Genomic DNA, 26619 nt, shown 5'->3' with positions numbered 1-26619 from the left:
CATGCTGATGTTAAGATGGTCCAATATCGACCATGTTCATCATTTTAGTTTAGCATGTTAGCATACAAACATTTGCTAATTAGCCATAAACACAATGCAGGGCTGAGGCCAATGGGATTGTGGTAGTTTTGCTAAAATGAGTCTTCAAAAGTCAAACTATCAATAAGGTTATTAAAATTATTTCGGAGGTGGACATGACTTCCATGACAATCAATCCTCCTTGAGAGGCCAAATACTTTTAACAAGGTCTCCTCATCCTTTTCCAGCTTCACACAAGCGCTGCAAGGCTGAGCGACCCACACAGACATTATAAATCTTTTTTGGGACACGGATTCATTTTCATCTGTGTGAACAGTGTAAATTTCCTCAGAGTGGAAACACCCAGTCTCAGCTCCTCATATGAGAGCTCCCTGAGGGGATTCAGGTAAACTGACCCTGGTTCGTTTTATCAGGTGATACTGCACGAGGGGGGAGAGTCACTGTCTGCAGTTATGAAGGCTGCCGCTGACATCACCTGCTTCCAGCACTGAGCGAAGCCCCGTGGAGTGAGGTTCACCTGTGCAAATGGAGCGTCTCCGGGTGTGGAGATTCTTATGCCTCATCGTCCTCACTGCTGCCCAGAGCACCACACACAGGTAAACACATGCAGGTAAACCTACAGGTGAAGACAGAGCCAGGGGAAGTCATCCGCACATTTTAAGGGTCTATATGAGATTTATAACAACACCTTTGCCTGATATGAAGTCTTATTTTTGATGCTAAGGATAATTAACATATCATGTATTAGTAGACTTCATTTTTATAATTTGATTGTTTTTTCTGAATGTATCGTTTAGTTGAAAAAGCAACATAAATCATCACACAGAGGTTTGACACAGTTACAATGAATGTGGCACATTAATCTTTAAGGTTTAGAGTGGACCAATTAGTCAAAATTCACTTGAGACTCTTCTCTCTTGTCTTACTTTACATCTGTTCATGACTTCTTTTTTTTCCCCTAAGGAGTTAGTTCACTCAAATTACAAAACATACAGTGGTGTGTTGTCATGTTTTGCTCATATTTGTTCAGCTGTAATTTCTGCTTCCACCCCCAAAACAATTGAGGTGAATGGAATTTAGTGTGTGATGCTCAAAGAACTGACGCATGACATTTTAAAAAAGATCTATTCTCCCTCCAGTGTGTTTGTGTATTTAACCTGATTTATGTTCCTGATGCTGCTCCGGTTCTTCAGGCCCGACCATCAGCCCTCCTACCTGCTGCTGGCTCCCAGAGCCCTCCGTCCCGGAGTCCCCACATCAGTGTCAGTCACCATCTTGACCACCTCGCCGGTCACTGTATCTGCTCACATTGTTCATGGCAACCAAACTGTGGCCTCAAACTCTACGACAGTAGAAGGAGGTGAAACTTTTAGTGTCAGATTAACAAAAGTCTGTCGTCTGATTTAAGTTACTTGCAGTGGAATGAAACAACATTACTGTCAAATTCTGTTTTAAAGGTTCAACCAAGCTGCTGACTTTGTCGCCTGTAAGTATGACATACATCATTTTTAAGCTTTTGTTGTGGCTCTCAGGATACCAATGCTTAGTGATACTCTCACTTTTCATCTAGCGCCATCATTAGGTCAAAGTTTCGAAGAGTCGTTGTGTTTTTTTTGCAATAGATGCCTGCAGATGACGGTATCTGGGACTTATTAGCTGAAAAACACAATGGGACCACAGTATGAAGCCTTACCCTGATACAAGTTCAATAAAAACATGATTGACTCAGTACAAAAATAGTACATCTAGGTGTCCTCCAAAAAAAGGCAATTAACCATATATTTATCTAAATAAATATCATTTTTATATTCATAAAATCCCATTTTTTTACCATCTGTAGCCATATTTAAGGTATATATATACCTATATTTGGGCTGTATATCTTTATTTGAGGTAATTTATTATATTTATCACTTTAAATTGCGCCTAATATCCCTACTAGCACTGAGATCCTTTAATTTGATGTGATTGAAACTGTACATAACAAACGGGCTTATCTGCGTATTCAGAATTTCATTAGCTATTCGAAGCATCAATCATCTGCAAAACTGGTTTTGATTGGTTCAATATTCACATGGAAAAAGAGAAGGAGGCCCTTCTGTTCAGACTCAGACTGTTATTGGCTTCTCTGGTTGCTGTGGCATGTGGCAGATTGTGATTGGTCAACGAGGTGTCATAATCCACTAGAGTAACTGGAGACAAGATGGCGCCTGTCTTTAAATGTTTATAAAAGTTGTAGCGGGAAACTAAATGGACTAAATATTTTTACTTCATTGGATCTTCTGGACCTTTGTACATGTTTCCAGACAGTTTTTGGTTGTTTGTTATCGATCTGTGGATCAATGAGAGACGTTATCGGTGAGTCGGTGAATCGGTGAAATAAAGTTGCCTAAACTTTGAAACAGTTGCTTCTCCGCTGTTGGAGTTTACTGTGCCTCCTGTTGAATCTTAGCTTTCTAACAGTGTGTAAAATGAGTATAAATGGGAACATAGCGCTTGTGTTGGTAGACGGGAAGAACAATAAACAACAATAAACCCTCCTGAGGTCCGCGGACAGGCCGTCGGAACGGCTGGAAGTTGTAGCTTTAAAGTTAGCTAACGCGGCCAGGCTAGCTTCAGTGGATTTATCGTATGTGTGTTTCACAATATGCTCATAATAGGACCACATCATTGAAGCGTTCAGCTTCACTGCATCGCCCTGCTTTGAGCTGTTGGCTAACAGGAAATAATCTGTCATTTGTTGACATTTGCTAGACCGTGATGCGGAACGCTATAGCTGATTAAAACATCTTCCCGCCTGCCTGTGAGCGGCTGTCAGACAGATTTGAGTACTTTCTCTCAGGACACTGTCTGTAAGTTGTCTTCCACCAGTGCTGGAAAAGTTTTTCTCTAAATGAAATTAGAAACACAGATTCTTCCGTGTTCAGAGTAGGAGGGGAGGCTTGTGTAGTGTAAACCGACGCTTTTGAACAGAACCAGATACCATCAAGTAAAATTCAGACAGATGTTGAGCAGATCCAAAGTTAAAGCCTCTTATCTGGACCACAGCCCAGGTCTCAGTCTGCCCATCCTTTAGTTTACAGACACCTGAGAAGCTTTTAACTCATGCTGGAGCAGTTACAAAGGGTCAGTCAGGGTTTGGGAATCTTGGGTTTCCATTGTTAAATAGAATGATTGTTTGGTGTATTAGTCTGCAGAGGTTTTGTAGAATTACAAACATTTCTCAGCTAAACCTCTAAATGGGGGTAAATGTTGTCCCCCCGCAGATCCACGAGAGCGAGTCCAGCTACTGGCACCCTTACAGCCTGGAGGTCAAAGGCCACCAGGGTAACGTTGAGGTTTTCTCCAACTCAACACAGCTGCAGTTCGACCCCAAAGCTCTCTCCAGCTTCATTCAGACAGACAAACCGAAGTATCTGCCCGGGCAGGAGGTGAAGATCAGAGTGGTGTCCATTAACCCCGACGGGAAACCCTACGTGAGCCCGGTGGACATCATCATCAGAGTGAGTCTCACATCAGTGTTCATTGTACATATGTACAATGTGTAATAAAGAAAAAAGTTTTTTGGTGAACTACTCCTTAAAGGACATATTAAGCAATCTGTTGGCTTGATGGACCTCCACTAATGATCAGCAGGAATATCAAAAACTCTGATCGAACTTGATAGAAACGTTGGCCGTCATGCTGGTTCCTTGACTGCAGTTCTACCCCCCATCACTTAGCACCATGTCATGTCTCTGTGTCCACGTTCTACCTGATCCAGGATCCGAGGGGGAACCTGCTCAGACAGTGGCTGGCTGTGGACAGCGTCCTGGGGGTCGTGTCCAAAGAGTTTCAGCTGTCTGAAAACCCCCCTCTGGGTAAATGGACCATCGTCACCACAGTCAGTGTAAGTCCGCTGCATCTCATACGGTCATATCCAGCCTTTTTCCTGAAGGGGCCCCTCCCCCCTGACGCTTGGCAGTGATCCTGTACGATTTTTTAAAGTGTATATCTTTGATGATCTAAACTTTCAAAATAACATGAATGAATGAAATGCTGAGATCTAGGCGTGCTGTATACCCCTTAAAATCAAGAAGGCTTTGCGTTCCCGCATGAAGCTTTGGCGACTCCTGGTGGCGGTGGTGACCCCCACATTGGGAACAGGTGCTCTTAGTGTACTTTACTGGACTTTTAAAGGACTGTAAGAACCCATCACAGATTCCCTGACGTAAAATGGAATTTGGATGAACTAAATATGTCTGTAGGAAAATATTCATTACAAGGTATCAGGTTTATATAGATTTCTATTGGCTTGTTCTGTTGCCACATTCTTCCATTTAACTCTAACAAGATTTCAAAACAGAGCACAAGAAGTTCCTTATTAAGAAACAGATGTTTTCAGTGTCCTGAAACTGAATGACATAACTTGAGATACACCACTGAAAGAGCTCAGCTAAGGGAAAGCAGGTGGCTCATTCTGCAGATCTGAGACCTGGACATCAAGTGAAACATGAAATGTACGATTTGGACTCTGCAGCTGTAATTTTAGAGTTGAGAGTCCACTACCATCTAGTAGAGCTGGTGCTGCATCATAATGAAGATCAGCCATCATTAAACTGAAAGATTGCAGACTTGCATCTTGACTTGCAGTTTGACTTGAGAAAGGTCTCACAGAGGTAAGATTTTCCATGAAACACTCTGCCATTTTTCATAGCTTCTTCCCACTCGCACTCTTGTCCTCTGTCTGTTTTACAGAGTGTTACAAGCGAGAAGCATTTCAACGTGGCCCATTACGGTACGTATGTTTTGTTATGTCTATTATAAGGAAAGCTGGATGACTGGAGGTAGAAATAATCTTTTCTTCTTCCATATAAAGCATAAATTCTTCAGCATAAAACATGATGACTTTATATCCACATGTAAACTGTGATATTAAATGTTGTCAGTATCACCCAGTGGTGGAAAAGTATATCCAGTTTATGCTCCTTCACTCCACTGCAATTCAGAGGAAATCCATTTATTTGATAGATGTATTTACCAGTTATCACCTTCCAGATTACACATTATAGAAGTTTAAACATTTAGGTTTCCGACCTCTTACAAAAAAAACTGTGTGTAGTTGTATCTCCTTGTTGTTATCAGTTTCACCTAGAGACATTTCACTTCTAAACTGCTCAGATGGTTTCATCTAAATAACTATTTGAAGCACAAACAGGTAAAATTATCCAAAATTTCATTAAAGCAAAGCAAAAATTCCATCCATAGACCAAAAAGTGAAAACAGATTTGTATTTCAGAACTTTTTTTTTCTTCTTTCCTCTTCCATTAATCATCTCACGACCCCTCACATTTATCCTGGTGACCCGTGCACAAGGCCTGACCCCTATGTTGGGAACCACTTGACTGAATAAGCTCAAACAAACAGGAATAAAAACAGTATGAATAAAACTAATTTCAAACAGACAACTTGAAGTACTTTTTGCTACTAATAATATTTGTCGTTGTGTGCAAGCAAGATTTTGAATGCAATACTTTTACTTTACTTTGACTTAAGTACATGTGCTGAATACTTCTTCCACCACTGGCATCACTCAGTTCTATTCATTGTGCGTGATTGCAGCTCTGGCAAAGTTTGAAATTGCGATAGACGTTCCAGATGTGATTTTTCATGAGGACACTCTGTGGGGCTCGGTCACAGCAAAGTGAGAACCTTTATTTCTGTGGTACACATTCAGATTACATGTTCAATGCTGTTTCAATACTTTTACACCCATTTACACATTTGTGTATAAATGATCTTGTTTGTGAATAAAACCTGAGGATTATTTATGATTATTGCGTTTTCATCCTCAGGTACATGTACGGCAAGCCTGTCCAGGGACACATGAACATAACGTTCCTGCATCATTTTCATGGTATTAAAGACGCCTATGATGAACAGAGAGAGGTGTGTAATTTTATTTAAAGTTCATGTGACTTGGAAGCAGGGTTAAGGCGAGGATTGATGATCTGATTACACCAAAAGTATATATTCGCTTTTGAAGATTTACTATTTTACTTATTTTATATCAACATAAATCAAACACATTGGGCTGTTTTTCTGGACTGGCATGACATCTGGGAAATTGAGACATTCATCATTATTTCTGGCTAATCAGTAAATCAATCCATCAGCTAACAAATAGTGTGTAATCAACAGATGAACTGATATTCAATAGAAATCCTTAGTGACATCCCTGTGGCTTTGATTTAGATTAACGGCACCGAAGGCTTCATGTTTGAGGTTCCCGACTACCACCCAGTGAACAGAAGAGCTCTGGAAATGGTCTTCTATGATGAATACATGGATGATGAGTTTCTCACAATTGTGGTTCATGTGACCGAAGACCTCACAGGTAATCAGTTCTTAGCTCATTAGTCTCATTCCAGTGCATTGTTTTAGGAGGAAGAATAATTAAATAAAAGATTCAGTGTTTCCCATCCATGATTTGATCCTTTAGCCACCCAGTGCAGATCTGTCACAACACGCCACATACATAATAATGGAGGAATTTTGCACAAAAGTGTGTTTTTCTGCAACAAAATTAATTAATGTGTTTCTAGCAGTACAGCTGGTAAGGCTCTCAAAATAGCTAACTCATCTCCAACATTTTTGTACTGTGGGGTGTAATGAACTCTGCAGTGCTGCCACTAGGGGGCGTTTGGGTGTCTTTAGACTTTTAAGTTTTGTTCTGTTGTTCAGTCAAAACATTAATGATGCCTGGAGCCGTTCTGTACTGCAGCGGAGTTTGCTTATTTATCAAATATTCCTGATGTTGTGTGTTCATGACTTCGCTGTGGATGCTTCTCGTCCTCCAGGTCTCACATATAACAGTACGGCAAAGGTGTCGTTGGCAAAGTTCAGATATAAAGTTTCCTTCGATGGCTATCCCCAGATCTTAAGACCCTCTCTGAACTTCACAGCCAGGGTAAGTATATCTTTTTCAGAGTTTCAATGTAATTTGTTGCGAGAATTTCCTTTTCTTGTTCAAGATAATTTACTTTATTAAGTAAAATATCAGGTAAAATGTTGTGTAAGGATTATGGGTGCAAATTAGCTATTTGCTCACCTCAGCACTCTTACACAAAGATATCTGAAGACAACGGCCTCTGATTGCACATTCTGTTCTGTTTAGATACTGTTCTATATTTCTACTTAAAGGTTTCAGTTTAAAAGCATGTTGTCAACAGTTTTCTTGATTTTGTAGCTAAAAATATCTACATACAACGATCAGCCGCTGTCACTGGATGATCAGCTTAAGATCGTTCAAGTGTCAGTGATTCAACGAAGGCAAAGTCCGTGGATTTGGAAAATGGACAATATGGAAGAATTGGTGCCTCGTAGATCAAACATATCGGATCCTTCAGGAACTGTGCGTCGCCGTCCAGAGGAGATGCCGCCTGAAGATATGGAGTTTCCTGTTCCTGCAGACGGAGTAATACCCCTCAACATCCAGCTCATGAATGAAACTGAAACACTCACAATTGATGTAAGCCGAACTTTTTATCACCTTGAAACTTGCTCTTTATCCTGATGCATACTCAGTCTCATAATATATTGTGTGTGTTGTACATTCACTATGAAAATGACAACAGAAAAAGACCAAGAAATGCCAGAGCGAAGGATAAAACCAGTAGATTTTTCAGTCTGATTTTGATGTGCTGTTGAGTGTGCAATGCCATGCAAAAATAGAAACAGAAAAAGTGAAATCACAGCTAAAAATACAAAAATGTGGAGTTGTCTACAGGTAAACAAACAATTCAACATATATGACGAATCAAATTTCCAGTTATATTCCAGTAAACAAACATATAATTCATATCATACGAACTTGAAGCAGAAATCATCATGAACATCTCAACTGAGGGATTACTGATCTATTGATATTTTGTTTGAAATTTAGACACTGTGGTTGTTTTTGACAGGATTAATTGAAATGTAGAGTGGAGTATCATCTGCATAGAAATGAAAAAAAAATCCATGTTTTCTGATTTTTGGAGCCAACTGGGGCCAATAAAATCTTGATTAAATTTTGTTTTCTCACATGTATATGCACAAGGATGCATACACTTGAAAAACTGGCTTTTTTATATGGAAGGAAATGCGTTCAACACATTTTTTGAACCTCAGGGATACATGCAGTGTGTAATGGTGAGTAACACTGAATGTAAACAGAACTTCTGCTTGCAGGAAATCTCCACAAGGCAACCTCAAATTAGAAAATATAATGGTAACACCAGGCAATCCATATCACTGGACTCATGATCAGGACACTCTAATGGATATTGTTGTTGTGTCGGAGCATTATGGTAAATTTGAACTATTATAGGACCTGGATTTGAGGTAAGTAAAGTTGGAAGTGAAAAAGATACAGATAACACAGATGTTAAACATGTCCACAGACAAACTGGGACTTTTAGGTCAGCTGGAGATCCCACAAAGATTTTTCTACAACATATTCAGCATCAGGAAAGAAAACTAGACACTCTTTAACATATTTATCTGTTTTTTGTTTGTTTTCAGGCATCTTTTGAGGACAGCCACAACACACTACAACTCTATAGAAGCTACACATCCCCCAGTAACTCCTACCTGCAGATTCAGAAACCCTCCAGACCTCCAGAGGTAAGTATGAGCAACTGAAGTAACTTCGTAAGTAAGTACTACCTGTGTCACATGGTCCTGTCTGGAAGCACTGTGGAGATACTGGTTGGTCAAACCGGATGTACATTTATTTCAGTGAAATACACACACACACACACACACACACACACACACACACACACACACAAAACCACTTCTAAAGCAATCATTAAGCATGTTTCCTCACAATCGTCCCTTCCTTCAGGTTGGTTCACCTCTCCTGCTGCACATTGAAAGGAATTTTCCAGTGACTGAGATTCACTACTTGGTGAGAACCATATTGTGACACTCAAAAAGATTAAAAAGATGCTTAATCTGTTTCATATTGCGTTTAATTGATTTACATTTGGTTCAGTCTTCCAAGGCTTTCATTTAGAGTGACTTACATTAAGCACGACCGTAGGATAAACTTGAATTTTATCTAAATCTATCTGTTCCCGTTTTTCCATATTCTCACATTCTTCATTTTAATCTTGTGTGGCAATTTGGGAACTTAATTTTTAACAGTAAAAAACTAAAATGGCATAATGGCACATGAAGTTTGTTAAAGTCACAACTTGTTGATTTGTTTTGGATTTATTAAAAAATCATGTAATTTAAACATTAAATGTATATAAGAATTAAGAACTAAGGCTGCACATCTGTTTCCTGTGTGTGAAGGTGAAGTCCAGAGGCCAGGTGGTGTTTGCAGGGAAAAGCTCTGGTGTTCTATCTCTGGTCCCAGAAATCACCTGGGCTCCTCTGGCCACCATCATCGTCTACTGTGTGCGTCCCAGTGGAGAGATTGTAAACGACCTGACACAGCTATCCATCTCACAGACTTTTCAAAACCAGGTGATTTATTGTTATTCGTTTATTGATAGTTAGCTAATGCTAACTAGCTTTACAGTAACAATTTAGGTGATTTGCCTAAATATTGTGAAATGTTTGGGCAAGTTAGAGGTTTCGTCTGACCCTCTTCAGTCACAACAGTCTATACAGAATGGGGGGCAGACTGCCTCTAAACTAAAGATAAAACTAAGACTAAACTAAGATTTCATGCTATCACACCCTGTCAGACGTCAGAAGGGGTGTGGGCTAGAAAACTCTCTTTAAAGTGTTAGTAGATGATGTTTCCAGTTTAGATGTTCAATGGAACATAAACATATTTTTCTAAGCTTTCCTATACTGGTCTTTGATAAATAGATCTACTGTGTGGTTCTGTGTGGATATACGCTTTTTACCGCTATTTTGACCAAACGTTTGACCATACTTTAGACCAAAAACAAATAACCACCTATGCAAAGCAGATTTTGGGGGGAATGGGGGTGTGCAGTGGTAGAAAGTGGTGTGGTATGTAATGATGGTATATGACTGACCAGCCTGTGATTGGCAGGTGTCTCTGAGCTGGAACAACGCTATGAGGAGGCCAGGCGAGGAGGTCACACTGAGGGTCAAAGTCGCAGAGCCCGCCTCTCTGGTCGGGATCCTGGTGGTCGACAAGGCAACAAAGTCTGTCGGATCACACAATGACATCACCAAGGAGACGGTGAGAGCAACACCCGGGTCACTGCTTATTCATGAGTTTTACTTTGTTGTTTTATTGTGACACCAAAATACATCAACATACATGGTAAACATTACACCTGCTAACCATCAGCATGTTAGCATTGTCACTGTAAGCATCCTGGGTTGCTGATGTCACAGAGTGTATAGCATGACTACACTCTTTGTCTTGTTGACCTGGCAATCGGCAAGTTTTTGCTTTACCGCATCATGATCAAGTAACTGCTGATTTTACATAATGGCTATAAAACGATGTCATCAGCAAAAGCTGTGATCCAGTCCACCTGACACTGTTTGTTTTTACCTGCTTTCATGTCCATTATAGACAGATATGTCAAAACCTGGACAAATAAATCCATGCAGATAGCTTCAGTTTCCCTGTGTATCTACCTGCAACTGACGTGTTAATGGGGGATCCTGAACTGACTTGTTTGCTCTTATGTGTTCAGAAATTATGTTTTAACTAAGTGTATTTGTCTGCTAACTTGTTACTAAAAAGTGAAGCAGCTCACTGTGACTTCAGTCTAACCCTCAGTGAAAGAGATAAATCTAGAAGCCTTGAGTCCCATGTTTCCTGTTTCATAAAGACCTTTGGTTGTTGTGTAGCTTGCTCTGTCCATCCTGTGATCGGTGAACACCAGAAGCTCCCCAGGGTCCTCTCTGGTTTAATATTTTCTTCCAGTAACTGTTTTCCAGCTATATGTCCACCCGCCTTACACCCATATTTTACTGGTATAACATCCCAGGCAGATACTCCTGTGAAACCCAAACTACAGCCCCCCACCCAAGTATCAGTTCAGTGTGAACCGAGGCACCATGAGCTGTTTTATCCCAGCTCGGTCAAACAGGTTTCAAACAATAAGTGTTCTTTTTGTGTCATGGTCTGCTTTGTTGGTCTTTGTGGGCTGGAACAGTAGCAGCTCTGAGGATGTCGGTATTGTTTTCACAGGTGCTGAAAGAGATGGGGGAGTACGGCCTTTCCATGGCTGACGCCTACTCGGACATGTTTGGAATGGGAGATCCATCCTCCGTCTTCAAGGTTAGCCTCCCCAGAGACGCATCGCATCTGTTTGTTCTGTCACTACAGGATTGTTTTAACTTCCTGTTTACTGTCTCCAATCACATTTGATTGTGCTTTTATGTGTGAAATCAAGTGGGCCTTCTAACAGGCGACATCATCCTCTAACCCTGACGTAACACACCTTTAAGCTGCCTCTGAATCCTACCCTCATCCCTGTGCATCTACCTGCACTGGCCTTCAGTGATCTGACTCTATCTCCACATTGTACCTGTACCTGGCTGACCTACATTAGCTGCCCCAGCTGGCTTGATAGGCTGTTTAATCTGAATGCCATGGCCCAGTCCAACCACCAATCTGCCGATGATATAGGACTTTGTCACCCCTTAAACCAACAAAATGATTAAAAAGTGAGACCCTGCATTGATTGCTGGTATTTTGCACATGATGTTGTTGATGTTGCAAGTTTGCACAGTGAGGAAAGGATTCAAAGAAACTCCAGTGATAGTAATAGTAAGTAGTACCTTGATACTTTCCTTAGCAGAGACCAAAATGCATCCATAGAATCGAGTATCAAAAACTGTCAGAAGTCATCCGGTCAGTCCAGTTTACATATTCCAGCTAATGAACTTATCCTTCATTAGCCTTCCAGCCAAACATGGAGTGAAACGTGTATTTTTCGTGTCTTCCATGTCTCTGTGCAGACATGTGACCTTGTGGCGCTGACTGATGCCAGTTTACACATGACGGAATATCAGCTGAAGCCTGTATTACGTAAGTTTTAAAAATCGACGTTGATCAAAAGCTTTCACAGGCAGTTTTTTTTGTCTATTGTGTCTATTGTTGCTATGCGGTGCTAACATAACTGACACTCGTCGTCCAAACAGCAGGGGAGGGACCCTTCTTCCAGATGGACATTTCAGATATGGAGCATCAGCCGGAGCCTCGGGAGCGCTGGAACTTTCCAGAGACCTGGATAATGATGGACACCAACACAGGGTGAAGCCACCAACGCACTATTACTATACACATTTGTTGACTTTTCTGTTTGGAACACTTCACTTTAAAAGTGAACTTTAAGACAGAGATGACTGTATGTTGGTGGAGAGGGTGGAAAACCCTGACTCCCCAAAAAGTTGTTAAGCTTTGTAAGAAATAAATAAAGCAGAATGTGATCATTTGGTGATCCTTTTTGACATGAACTTAATTGAAAACTTTTACAAGGACAATATTTTTAATGTTTTACCTCATGAACTTGGTTGATTTTTGTAAATATGTGCTTATTCTGACTCACTGACAGTTTTAAGTGTTCCATAACTGTGATTTACTCTCAGCAAAAGGGATTTTTATGTTAAAAAAAGCCAAATGCTCTTTCTCCTGGTCGCCATTTAGAGCACATGTGATTTCATTTGGAGAAGACAGACCTGACATTTCATGAGGTAGATCCACTGCATTGTGTTCGGTGAAAAATCAGCTTTGTAATCTATTTTATTTTCCCCACAGTGATTCAGACTCAGCAGAGATAACTCTGACTGTACCGGACAGCATCACAACCTGGACAGCCACTGCCTTCGTCATGTCTGAGAACCTGGGCCTGGCCATCATCGAGGAGCCTGCAGAGGTATTTACATCACTTCAGTGACTTTGTGTAAAAAAGACAAACCAATTCTGCTTCACCTTGAGAAAACTCCCTAGACCTAAATGTTTGATACTTTTCTGATCTCCATTCAGGTTGTTTCAATATTATTTTAAGCTTTGACTTAAAACACGTTTCGACCCTTTGACTTCTTGCATTAACTTACACAATAGTAAATGTAAGAACGCTGCTAGTATTAATATTGCTTTCAGTTGTTAGTATTAGTGTCGTATATTGCCCTGTTAGTGTTGTTTAAAGTTTCCATGCATTCCTCCCGTAGCTCACAGTGTTCCAGGACTTCTTCCTGTCCTTGAATCTTCCGGCCTACATCGTCCGAGGAGAGGAGCTGCTGTTGGAAGTCATTCTGTTCAACTACCTCCCACAGGACCTGGAGGTCAGTCTGCTTCTCCTCACGCAGCTGGGCGGGATGAGAGTGGGTGGTCCCCAAAGAAGCCTGATTTCCACTGGGTTTAACATTGTAAATGCAAGATGTTGAAGGTGTCGGATGGTTAATAAGAAGCCGGGAGACATTTCCAATGAATGATGCAGGAGGCTGTCGGTTTGGACTCATGATGGTTATGAGCTTTGTCTCTAAGAATTTTTTTTCCCCTATCAGAGGCAGTTGGGTATGAAACACAATGCTGTGGTTACCGAGTTCATCTAAGAGTGACCCAGAATGAAAGTGAACTGATTCTAACTGCGTGTGTTAGCTTTAACTTCAGCTTGATGTTAGCTGTACATGAGCAGAATTTTAAGCTCTTTGATTGGGTGTTTCTTACTGAACTGGATCTTGGAAGTCGTGGTTGACTTCTCTCCTTTCATTTTCTATTTTTTTAATCTAAAAGTATTTATTTTCTTCCTCGTGAAATAGACAGTGGTGAAAGAAGTATTTAGATCCACTGCAAGTACAAATCCTTTATTCAAAGCCTCATCAAAGTATTATAAGTAAAATGTTCTTAAAGTATGTGAAGTGTCAGTGTTTTCTATTATTATGATGTTTGTGGATTAATATTACTGCTGTATTAATGTGTTTGTTGTATTTTACTGCTGTAGATGTTTGAGGTTGAGCTCATTTGAGACTACATGATATACATGTATCTGCTTAGTATAACAGTAGAATACAGCAGGTGCTGGATCACAGCTGGCTGTTCGTGCAGTGAATGTGGTTAACGGGGTTAATGAGGGTGTTTTAGGCATCAGGTTGCTATAGTCTCGTGTACTCATCATCTTCTGCAACTCTGCTGTCACCTCTGAGGACACAACAAAGACCTGACCCAGGTTCTCTTTAATCTTTAAATCCTTCAACACATAAAAGTGACATAAAAGAGCTCATTGAACCCTTAGAGAGCTGCTGTTCTTTGTGAATTTGTGTTTTAATTTGATATTTAGTTACAATAACACACTTCTTTTGTTTCCTCCCACATTCCTCGTATTGTCAGAGCTCTGTTTAATGTGATCTGGGTGGATTCTCTCTGTCTTTGTTGCAAGGTCATGGTGATCGTCGCACACAGTGACACCTTCGAGTTCGTCTTCCCGGACAATGAGGGGCTCTCCATGCCCAGTGTTAGTCATGTGTCCGTGGGGAGTCAAAGCGGAGCGTCCGTCCTCATTCCCATCAGGCCGCGGGTCCTCGGAGAGATCCCCATCTCTGTGAAAGCCATGTCGTCTGCGGCGTCCGACTTCATCCGCACGACGGTGCTCGTCAAGGTGCTGTGAGGAAATCGCACATGAGGCGTCGGTGCCAGAGACGTTTAGATAACGTGGCTGCAGTGGACGAGATCAGACAAATAATAGTCAGGAGAATCTGCTTTATTAGTATTTGTACACATACAAAGAATTTGACTTTGCTGCAATATACTTATACAGAAATAAATACGTTTTGGGAAACCTACGTAGATTATTAGAACATTTTTACAATCTTTAATTAGAGCAGCTAGAAAATTAGATAAACTATAATACACACGTGCATTTGGATGCAATGAGGGGTTAGAACCAAGCATTGCAGGCATTCTGCTTGTGAAAAACAGGGCTATTGATCTGTTGATTGATAGCAAGATAGACCAATCACTTCATATGACTTAAAGCCTCATTTTAATAATAATGAGGCTTCCACATGAAGTAATGATAAATGATAATAGTGGATGAAATGCCTGGATTCCACTGGCGCTGACAGAAGTTTTAAAGGATAACTTTGGTTTTTTACAACCTGGACCTTATTTGTAGCATTAAATACGCCCATTTACTCACCCAGACAACTTTGGTGGCATTTGGAGTCGTTTTGAAGAAATCAGCCCCAGAGGAGCGGCGCGTATATCCGTATAATGTGAGTACTCGGGGCATCCATGCGCAGCCTCTATATAACGCATAATCTGCGGCGAAACTCGTTCATATTCCAATATTTTGTTATGATATGCTGGCGCTATTCCCCGCTATATTACTCGCATTATACGGATATACGCGCCGCTCCTCTGGGGCTAATTTCTTCAAAACGACTCCAAATGCCACCAAAGTTGTCTGGGTGAGTAAATGGGTGTATTTAATGCTAGAAATAAGGTCCAGGTTGTAAAAAACGAAAGTTATCCTTTAATTACAGGACAATACTTCTGCAGGAGAACATTTTATTGAAACTAAAACTGTGTATAATCCGATATTACAGAATGTGAGGAAGAAACAGCTTTGAGTTTATCATGTAATGATTAGATGAGTGACCCTCAAGCTTTTTGGCTTGTGAGCCTTTATAGCCAAACTATACCTACTCATAACCCCTCGTCACAGGTGTCGCACAGTACGTGAGCTGTGAGCAGCTCAACCAAACACTGATGTACCTTCACTGTGTGTTTCATCCTCAAAGAGTTTAGGTAAAGAGCTTTTGAAGTTTTCCTGATCGGAGGTTTTTAACTGAAAGTGAAAGAACTAGTGAAGTGATCAGTCAGAGGTTCAGCTTTTGCTCAACAAAACATCGACAGTGAGAGTTTAAGATGTCAGACTGTGTTTATCAGAGCATCTGTCAACCTGCTGTAGCTCCAAAACAAAAATGTTTCAGAGGAAACTCTTCTAACATAACCGACCGTCATCTGCTGCTCCGCTGAAACCCAAGAAATGTTGATATTGTTTTACAGCTCTGCCTTTCCCAGAAATATTACTCACCGCGTTTGTTTGTGTTGCGTTTTCATATTTGTCGGCTGTTGACTCTGCAGGCCGAAGGACTCGAGCAGTCGTTCTCCACCTCGCTGCTGTTTGAGGTTTCTCCCTCGCAGTCGAGCCTCTCCAGAGACGTGAATTTCACCTTCCCGGCAGATGTTGTGGAAGGCAGCGAAAGAGCCTCGGTGACGGCCGTCGGTATGTAAACACACCAAACGAAAAAAACCTGAGTCGCAAGCTGCTGGGAAACAAACACAGATTCACGTTCAGATCACCAGAGGTCAGATTCCTGTGAAACAGCAGAACAACCACCGATTCCTGAGAAACATTACCGTGTGTACAGTAAACACAACAACACACATGAAGCAGATTTCATCCAGTATATTTCACTCAAAGCCACAAATGTCAACCTTAAAGTCAGAGATCACCCAAGTTTATCCAGGAATCATCCTCTCAGGAACATGAATGTTTGTACAAACACTTCATGGCAATCCATCCAATAATTGTTGTTTTATTTCAGTGTGGATCAGACAGACCTGCACTGGCATCCATAGAGCCACACTGCTGGGACTAGCTTCTTTATGTCATATCGAGCATTCAAAGGTGCTCAATTTCTTAATGTAAAGTAAATTGATGACATTAAGGCTACTCAACCTTTTCAACTTTAATTCAAGTACTGTGGGCTGTCTTAAAGGATAACTTTCGTTTTTTACAACCTGGACCTTATTTCTAGCATTAAATACGACCATTTACTCACCCAGACAACTTTGGTGGCATTTGGAGTCGTTTTGAAGAAATTAGCCCCAGAGGAGCGGCGCGTATATCCGTATAATGCGAGTACTCGGGGCATCCATGCGCAGCCTCTATATAACACATAATCTGCGGCGAAACTCATTCATATTCCAATATTTTGTTATGATATGCTGGCGCTATTCCCCTCTGAGCCGGCGGTCAGCTAGTTTAGCTGTAGTTTGGCACAGCTATGGTTCGTTATTGCGTATTCGTAGCCGACCGCCATAGAGTTAGCTGTGTTGTGGCTGGCTGCTCGTTCAGTAATGACATCATCCACGTCAGAGGTAGTTGTCTAGAGACGCTGGATGTTGATAACATGCCACCATAAAATCCCATTTACGTTCATCAGGAATCAGGAATCCTGATTCCTGATTCCTGATGAACGTAAATGGGATTTTACAACTGAGAAGGCATACGAGCAGATCTGAACAATGGCCAAAATAAAACCAGCTGCAGTTAACGGATATAAAAGAAGAGTCTTTATGGAAATCAGTGCCTTGGTCAACAGAGACTGACTGACAGGAGAATCAACCTAAGATGCATGTTTTGATGATTTCAGCACATCATCATACTCATATGTCTGTATAGGTCGATATGGCTTCCAGCATGTGTCAAACATTTTAGACACGTGTTCTGGACAACATGGATTACAATAACCAGAGGACGTTTCTTCACGCGTGTTCGAACAGCAAGCTCTGCAGGAAGTTAACGCGTTGCTTTTCCAAGTAACAAAGTGCAGACGTTCAATGTGAAACACACATGTGCAACGCTAGCTGCAGCGCGCTGAGATCATACTTTCCTGTACGCTCCAGGTGCGCGTAGGAGATATGATGATGATGTTAAAGGTTAAGTGTAGTGTGAGCGATGAGGAAGAACCTTGTGATGGAGCAGCTGGTTGTGGTTCGTCATGTGATCAGTGGAAACATGACTTCACGCTGAAGGAGCAGAGACATCAGCTCAGAGCTGAACTTGACCTTGTGCAACACAGTTTGCAGGTGACATTTCAAAACACATTCAGTCAGATGACAGCAACTATTCACCAATTATTCAGTTTTCCACAAAAAAATAAATGGAAATCAAAGAGTTTGACTCAGATTTAATGTCCTGATCATGAGGAGCTAAACCCCGCCAACAAAAATCTGCAGACTTGACCTGCTTGACAGAAGGCCATCTTGTTACTCATCTACCATCACTGTGGCACACTGGCTCCGCCCTCAGAGGTTTAAATCAACCAATGGGATTATTTCTGCCTCCAAAGCAGCTCGGCCAAATCCAAATATTTGTCTCGCTAATCTGTTGTGAAAGTGAAGCATCTTTTTCCTCACAGCACACCCACCCACGAGTGATGTTTAGTAAACGTGACTCTTCTCCCTGCTGTTGCTCATCATGTCTGCTTTTTCAAGGCGACATCCTCGGCCCGTCCATCAGCGGCCTGGACTCTCTGATCCAGATGCCTCACGGTTGCGGTGAACAGAACATGATCAACTTTGCTCCGAACATCTACGTTCTGCAGTATCTGAGTTCTACAGGACAGAGTGACGAGGAGACGACACGCAGAGCCACAGCGTACATGATGAAGGGTAAAACACAGCCATGTTACACTGCAAAAAGACTCTGTTATAGGGAAAAACAAAGGGACATCAGCAAAAGTACTTTAAGTATCAATGGGTAAAATACTCATTATGCAAATTAATTTACCTTTCTGACTTCGGCACCCCACAGTGGTAGTATCAAAGAAGACACTGTGACAGAAAACGCTTTTTAAATTTAAAATGTTTCCTTTTTATGACCAGATTGGGCTATAAAATGCAAGAAACGTCCATACGCCCACCAGATGCTGCTTTTAAACTTGTGTTTCTGCCAATAATGCCTCTTTTTCTCCATGATAAGTCTCCCGTTTAAGGAATCTTTATAGAAATGTGTGTATTTCTACTCGTAAGAGTCTCAAAAATGAGACAGAATATTTCTGAACTACCATCAGGGACAAGAGTCTACAAGTCTACAAGAGTCTACAAAACTAAGAACTGGCTTTACTGAATTTTGTCTACAGTTTTTGCCTCTATTGAGTAAAATAATCTGATTTTAGGAGATTTTAGGTCATTTCTCCCCATGTTTATCATTCTGATTTGATGTCATGCTCAGAAGACGACCTGACTGCAGTGTAATCTCTGGTGGCTTTCTTACCAGGTTATGAGCGAGAGCTGTCCTATCAGAGACTAGATGGTTCCTTCAGTGCCTTCGGAGACCAGGACTCATCTGGAAGCACCTGGTATGTCACACTAGTACAAACGAGTAGCTGAAGACATGGACAGAAAACATGATGCTTCTGAGAAACACGGATGAAAGAAACTCCGTCTCTGCAGGCTCTCCGCTTTCGTGCTGAGGTGCTTCCTGCAGGCGCGGCCGTTCATCAGCATCGACGACCACGTGCTGCACAGAGTGGCGGCCTGGTTAGGAGCCCAGCAGGGGGCTGATGGGAGATTCAACGAGCCTGGCCGAGTCATCCACACCGAGCTCCAGGGAGGCCTGGACGGCCCCGTCTCCCTCACAGCTTACGTCCTGATCGCCCTGCTGGAAGCCAACGACATCAAGGTGGGAGTCAATGAATCAGTCATGCTTGATTATAATACTGTTGCACCTTTCATACAGGTGAGTGCAATGTTTTACTGATGACTGACAAGCTTGTTACATGGCAAATAAAAACAACAGAACAATTTTAGACGAATGCACCCAAGAAATGATAAAACTGATAAATTAGATAAATAATAAAATAAATCTGAGGGAATAAAGACATAATGCAGAAATACAGGGAGGAAAAAAAAAAAAAGTAAACACATGATCATATGATAATTTTACAGAATAGCGGCACCTGTACCAAAGAAGGTAACTCGATAGATTTGATCAAAGGATACCAGGCTTTCAACTATTTCAATACTGAGCAGCCAGGCTGCATTTTCTGATATTAGCTTATTGCAGATCTATAGCATAGCATATGTCGCTCAATAAGTGAAATCAATGTTAGTACAGAAATGCCAACAAGGTTTCAACAGGTTGAGACAGTGTCTTCATTACAGTTTGTCCACCAGAGAAAACCTCAGAGGAGGCGCTGAGGCCAATTTGTTCACCCAGAATGCCCCATCAGCTACAGATGGGTTTTGCATAACGACAGAAGACAAATTACTTTTGCACTCTTCGACCACATGTAAGAAAAACTGCAATTGTTTGACTCGATTTTGGCTCTCACTCCGATGGATATCTGTTCTCCCCACAGGGATCAATAAAGTTTGATCTTAATGAGCGGCCTGTTAAAACATGAAAAGTGAAAGCTGGACAAACTAATGTGACCACAAATGGGATAAACAAATAACATCCACACTGCGTCTTTATGGTCTGATCTCATAAATGCCATTGAGCTGAAGTGACTTCTTAAATGCCGCTGCCCTGTTCTCTGTCTGTCAGGCTCAGTTTGAAAACTCCGTGTCTGCAGCCCTGATATTCCTGGAAACCCGTCTGGCTCTTGGCGTCTCCAGTAACTACAGCCTCAGCCTGCTCAGCTACGCTCTGGCTCTGGCCGGCAGCTCGGGTGCTAACACGGCAGTCAGCCAGCTGATTGGACGAGCTGAGATGAAAGGTGTGATGACAACTCTTTGAGAGTGTGTGTGCGTGTGAATTGTGTGGGTAGAGAGTCCCAAGAAGATTACTGCTCCTTCATGGAGTTACAGTCATCTTGGCTTCACAGCTGCACATTCACAGTTACAACTATCACTAACCCCCCCCCCCTCAAAAATTACAAGAAAAAGGGCTTTTGGATCGAGCACTAACAGATGGATTTTGCAAATGCGACGATGTCTGCTTGGATTGCTGGGGTGAAAGTTTATCACCCAGGTCCTGCCAAGCAGTGGTATGATGATGATGTAGGAAGAACTCCGCTGATACAAGCTTGAGTGCCGGCCATCTGAGAGAGCTTCAGGGTCAGATCAGAAGACTCTGCTCTTAACATACAGACAACACAATATATAGCATGACTGTTAATCTAACTCCACCCATACCTTTCCCTAGCTTAAAGACCAGATCATGCTCTGGGCATTGTCCCACTAAGGAATGTTCTCCTTTGTGACAATCTATGTCTACATCTAAAGCTAATAGTCCTAATAGCCCCCTAAACATTACTACCTCTGGTTTATCTATTCTTTATCTGACCCTACGTGGCCTCTCATACCACACCTAAAAGTGGCCTCCATTCCAGACATCAGTTTACCCCTGATCATGCTTGATCTGACAATATACCTCACTGCTAAAGTCAGCCTTTCCACACAGTAAATGCCATGCACAGTGAATACTAAAGTAGTTACTTAACGATGGCCTTATTGAAGACTCTTTTTTATGACACCAAATAAATCATATTTTCTAATGAAGCCTGCATCTCCCCCGACTCTCCTCCGTGAGTAGATGGCGTGCCGATGTGGTCGTCCCCAGAAGGCGGCCTGTCGTTGTCGTGGCAGCCTCGCTCTGCAGACATTGAGATGGCGTCCTACCTGCTGCTAACTCAGCACAAACTGGGTCTCATCACAGAGGGCCTGGTCCTCATGAAGTGGCTCAGCAGACAGCGGAACCACATGGGAGGATTCGGGAGCACCCAGGTGAGATGCTAAGATTCAAAACACAGAAATGAATCAATGTGGTCTCATAAAACTTTGAGTGATGAGCATGTAGATGTCAAAATAAATAGTATTAATTTTAATCCTACAAAAGTATAGAACAGTCTCTGTTCTGCATGTTTACACAATAAAGGTAGCTGTTTAGTAAAGTTTAGTGAATCTAAAACAACTTTAAATTAGCCATTTTCCCTCACTAGGTGCTAATGGATATGTGGAAGGATTTTATAAAATATGGAATCAGCTAATCAGAAGATACCGAAAGGCTTGGAGAGAGAGAGAGAAGTAACAGTATCAGAAAGTATTTAGAGATGGACTGGTTTTTCATAGGATTTGTTTGCTGTTAGAAAAGTACAAAATATTCCCAGCTGTATCCTTTAAAGCCCAACAACTGCTGCCTCCCTCTGCAGGAAATTCCACATCAGCCCTGTCTTTAATGCATACATGTGTGTCCCTGTGAGCGTGCTCTCAGGGACACACAATACAAGGATCAAAACAAAAACCAAAAGGTCACTTACCTTTAAAAGATTATAGTCTTTTGTTTACTGGACTAACCTGACAATTCCCATCTGTGTCACCTCAGTTGGAAACTCTGGTTTGTGTCACATCAGAGTGAGGCTGTGGCCGTCTGGGCATGTGGTGACTAAAGTGGAATGAACCCCCAGCACGCATGAACACACACATGCACAAACACACACGACAGGACACAAAAAGCATCCAAATACTGCGTCAGTGGCTCCAAATATAAAACGTTGAAAAGTACAGCAGGGGTTTTCTCAGGCTTTGTCAGCCAAACTTGTCTACAAACACAGATGGACACATGCACAAAGGCAGATATGAGCACAGGAACACACTCGCAAAACAACACTCACATACACAACCGCAAACAGGAAATTAACAGCGACTATCAAAGCCAAAGCCAGAGACTGACCTGCAACATGTTGGAACGGATTCACAGATAATCAGCGGCTGAATCTCGTTTCCTCTCTCAGGATACAGTCGTGGCTCTGCAGGCCTTGTCCACGTTCGCAGCTCTTGGCGGCTCTCACGATGTTGACCTCACTGTCCGAGTGAACGCCGACGCTTCGACCACCGTCGCCTCCTTCCACATCCGCCAGGACAACTATCTGCTTCACCAGAGGCAGCAGGTACGCTTGCATTGTGCGCGTTTATCAGGGAGAAAAGCTGAAAGGTGATCTGTGCACTCACGATTCAGCATCTGATGATCAAGAACTGTCAATAACCAATGAGGGACAGACGTGTTAAACATGTTTTGTCCCAATATCAAAGAACATCGTGATGTCTGATCAGCCGTGGAGCTGAATCTGTTCTCCTGGTTTTGGTGCTAAATTAAATGTGCAGTACTGGCATCATTACGATCAAAATGGTTCATCCTCTGGGGGGCATGACAGTGTGGTTTAAATATTGTTGGTGGTGTCATACAGCTGCACTATGGCTTTATTTTGTGGCTCCAGTCCTGAAAAATCATTGCTAGCTAACGTATGTTTGATAAATTGGTGAAAATCCGCTTTGCTTTGTGTCCGCACACCTGAACACACCTTTAGAGATGTCAGGTAGTTCACTGTGAGCTGATCTGCAGGTGCAGTGAGCGGCAGACTGCAGATCAGCTCACTGACGCTCAGGTAGGATCATCAACTGTATAAATAGTGGCTACCTTGTAATTTTACAAGTCTCCACACCAACGTGTCCACGGGTTCTCAGTCAGATCCGATCAATGCTCTCGTCCAAATATGGTCACTTCTGGCTCCAAAAACCGATGGTGGTAAAGTCAGAATTAATCTCATCTTGTTTCAGATTGAACCAGTGAAGGAACTAAAGCTCCAGGTGACTGCAGAGGGTCGTGGACTCGCCCTGTTTCAGGTAAGACACAGTTCTAGTTAGTACATCACTACTATAAGAGCGCCTCCTGCTGGTCAGCATGCACAGGCTTAATGAAATCGTTACGTGTCTACAGCCACTATGGTGGGAGCAGATTTTTAGTTACATGAAGAAACAATTGTGTTCTTGAGATAATCTCAAATCTAATACTGAAAATTTACAACAAAAGCAGAAGGTGACATTAGAAGATCGAAGACGATTTACTCGTCTCAGACAAACGTCTTTGACCTGAGATGAAAAACTCTCGAGTCAGGACGCGTCCTCTAGTTCCTGCAGCTCAGAGACGCCTCATCGTGAGCGTTTCCAGACACGAGCGCAGCTTTCAAACATGCTCGATTTTCTCGTAGCCAAAACAACTGGATGCACTCGAGGCGCCCTGGAAACGAGACTGAAGGAGGGAAAGAGGAGAGAGAGCGCACAGGAAAGTGGAGGCGAGGAGAGAGGCAGTGGACACACATATTGTTAATATCATAGGAGATGAAGTTGCGTAACAAGATGCATCGAAGACACACAAAATCTACACAAACCGTCCAACCCAGTGGAGAGAGTCAGAGCAGGAGGTCCAGCAGCTCTGAGGTCAGCAGGTGGAGGTGAGATGCTGCTCATATGGGTGACGTGTCACTAAAACACTGAACCAAATGCAGTCAGAAATATGAGTGCAGCCTGTGGTGATGTTAGAATTAGTTCAATATCAGGTTTAAATTTATCACAGCACGAACCAAACTCCCTCCATCTGTTTTCAATCAGACTGAGAACATTTAATATTATTTTAAATGTACCAAAACTTCAGCCTGTGCTCTTTTGTTTGATACAGTCACCACACGCAGTATAACTGAGGAGGAGTGCATCACATTTGCACCTGAAAAACCGCCACAATCTGTCTCACAGTGTCAATTTTCTTGTAATAATTCTTGTAATTTCTTGCAAGTGGAATACTTCTTTAATCAGTACACCTGGTCTGAGATCAGTTGTGTACCTTTTGCACCCTCACGCCAACATGACATCGCAGCAACTATGCACTGGAGTCTGATCTCCCTTCTCGTCTTCTCCCCCAGCTGAACGTGTTTTACAACGTCAGGAGCGAGGAGCTGATGAGGAGGCGGCGGGAGGCGGGCGAACACGAGGCGTTTCATCTGCACGTCAAGCTGTTTGACACCGGAATAAACTCGGCACATCTGTACATCTGCAGCAGGTGAGCGGCTTGGCTCTGTGACCGTCCTTCCTGTTTGTTCACATGATGTCAGCATGATGCAGCTGCATCAGCAACAGAACAATCAACGGCTTGTGTATGATATCTGTCACATTTACACTACGCCTGTTTACACACAATAAAACATGCTCAGTAAAGACTGAAGTGAAGAGGATGAACAGTAAAGATACCAGATGTGAACATGTGAATAAGATTCCACAGAAACTAAAGTGAAACATCAGAAAGAAAACATCAGTGTGTTAAAATCCAGCAATTCTGAAAAATCACATCACTTCAAATGTTGTATCGTGTCTTTGCTCTTCACCAAAAAGGCTGCTGGTAGATTTGTAATCATAGATTCTTAAAAAATAACTGAAATTATTAGATTATTTAGTATTTACATTTTATATTTATTTAATGTTGAATGATACATAATAATGAAACTATTTTATGTTGATTTTAAAATGAATACATTTTACTGTTAATTTATGAGCATTTTAATTTAGGATTAAAAAATATGCACAAATATTCATGTTTTAACATATATTTCAAAAACAATAAAAAATTGTAAGTCACCATATGAATAAGTTTGTAAACTGAAATGAAGTTCCTTTACAAATAAAGTTTGTATGTATGCAGTTTATATGCTACTGATAACTTTATTCTTAAATTCTTACATGACAAAGTTTGTTATGATGAAGTAGTGTAATATTTTATATCTGCTTTATTTTCAGATGGTTTCTTACTGTCTGTTCCTGCACACCTGTGACAAATATAAAGTCCTTGTACCTGATAAATAAAATGTTCTCTGCAGTCTGTCAGAGGGTCTGGGTCTGAACGCGACCGGCATGGCCATCATGGAGGTGGGGCTGCCGAGCGGCTTCAGCCTGCTGCAGGACGGCGTCCACACCGACAGCGTCGTAAAGAAAGTGGAGACGCAGCCGGGGAAAGTCATCCTGTACCTGGACTCTGTAAGCATCGCCGAAAAAAACTGTATCGGTGACACCGTGTGCTGCGTCTGACAGGTAACATGTGTTTCCAGGTGACGACGGAGGAGATGTGTCTTGAGATTCCTCTGGTCATGGAGTACAAGGTTGCCAAAGTGCAGGAAGCCAGTGTGGTCATTTATGATTATTATGAACCAGGTAAGAGCGAAATTCAATTCATTCATCTTCATTTCTACCTTTTCTACTATTACCAGCTGTATTTCTGTTGCTAAGCTAAATGTGGCAACAGTGGTGGAAGTGTCAAACGTTCCTGTCAGTGATTCTCTGTAATATGTATAATGTTTGTGGATTAATATTCCTGCTGTAGATGTTTCAGGTTGAGCTCATTTGAACTACTTTATATAATGTTGCCTGGTTTAATCTACAGCGATGCATCATATTCTATGAGATCATCACATGTTTGCAGCATGGCTGTCCTGTGAGAACCTCATATCTCTGAAAAACAGCCTGTTTTCAGCTTTGTTACGATGCATTTTCCAGTTGATCCGAGAGGCTTTTTGAACAGTGTAGGAGGAGAATTTTCTCAAGACATGAAGGAAAACTTCATCTGTCAGTTTCAGTTGACCAATGAAATGATCCCTGTTAATTTTGGGCGTGTTCGCTGTACTTCCTGCAGCATGGAGTGTGGCAGGCACAATGAGGCAGGGCTCAGTTCATTCATTTTGAGGGGTGGTCGCACCAAAAATCCGAGAACAGAAATCTGAGAGCAGAGTGCACAGAAGCAGCCTGAGTGTGAGGAAACCTGTTAAAAGCAACACAGCGGGCATGAAACTGAGCAAACAGAACTTAAATGTCGGCAGACTCATGTTGAACCTTTGACCTCTGACCTTCCAGCACGGAGGACGGCGAGGACGTATAAATCCGACTGGAGGAGCGACATGTCCTCCACCTCCTTCTGTGGTGAAGACTACTATTATTGCGAAGTAAACATCCATTACTCTACCAACGCTGCATCCCACTGCAGCCAAAACTTGCTGCTGACCAGTTTACCACCTGCTCTGCTCCTCCTCCTCATCATTACCTTCGGCATCTAA

The 26619-nt window shown here is 41.9% G+C and overlaps 1 protein-coding gene across 1 annotated transcript; it reads left to right on the top strand.

Annotated features, from left to right (window-relative positions):
• The first annotated feature begins 564 nt into the window (after positions 1-564).
• On the top strand, positions 565-26619 carry cd109 (CD109 molecule). The gene is made up of 32 exons (XM_041959402.1): positions 565-635; positions 1233-1335; positions 3306-3542; positions 3803-3928; positions 4777-4816; positions 5641-5722; positions 5874-5967; positions 6274-6415; positions 6879-6988; positions 7268-7549; positions 8584-8685; positions 8909-8971; positions 9364-9537; positions 10079-10231; positions 11198-11287; positions 11971-12040; positions 12154-12265; positions 12770-12887; positions 13183-13296; positions 14391-14609; positions 16100-16241; positions 18239-18415; positions 19023-19104; positions 19199-19427; positions 20295-20466; positions 21285-21475; positions 22483-22638; positions 23306-23371; positions 24445-24581; positions 25393-25549; positions 25621-25723; positions 26420-26619. The coding sequence occupies exons 1-32, from the start codon at positions 565-567 to the stop codon at positions 26617-26619; spliced, it is 4314 nt and encodes a 1437-aa protein (XP_041815336.1).

This window comes from Chelmon rostratus, chromosome 18 (genome assembly GCF_017976325.1).
Source record: "Chelmon rostratus isolate fCheRos1 chromosome 18, fCheRos1.pri, whole genome shotgun sequence".
Taxonomy (NCBI): domain Eukaryota; kingdom Metazoa; phylum Chordata; class Actinopteri; order Chaetodontiformes; family Chaetodontidae; genus Chelmon; species Chelmon rostratus.
This window is presented reverse-complemented; position numbering and strand designations above follow the sequence as displayed.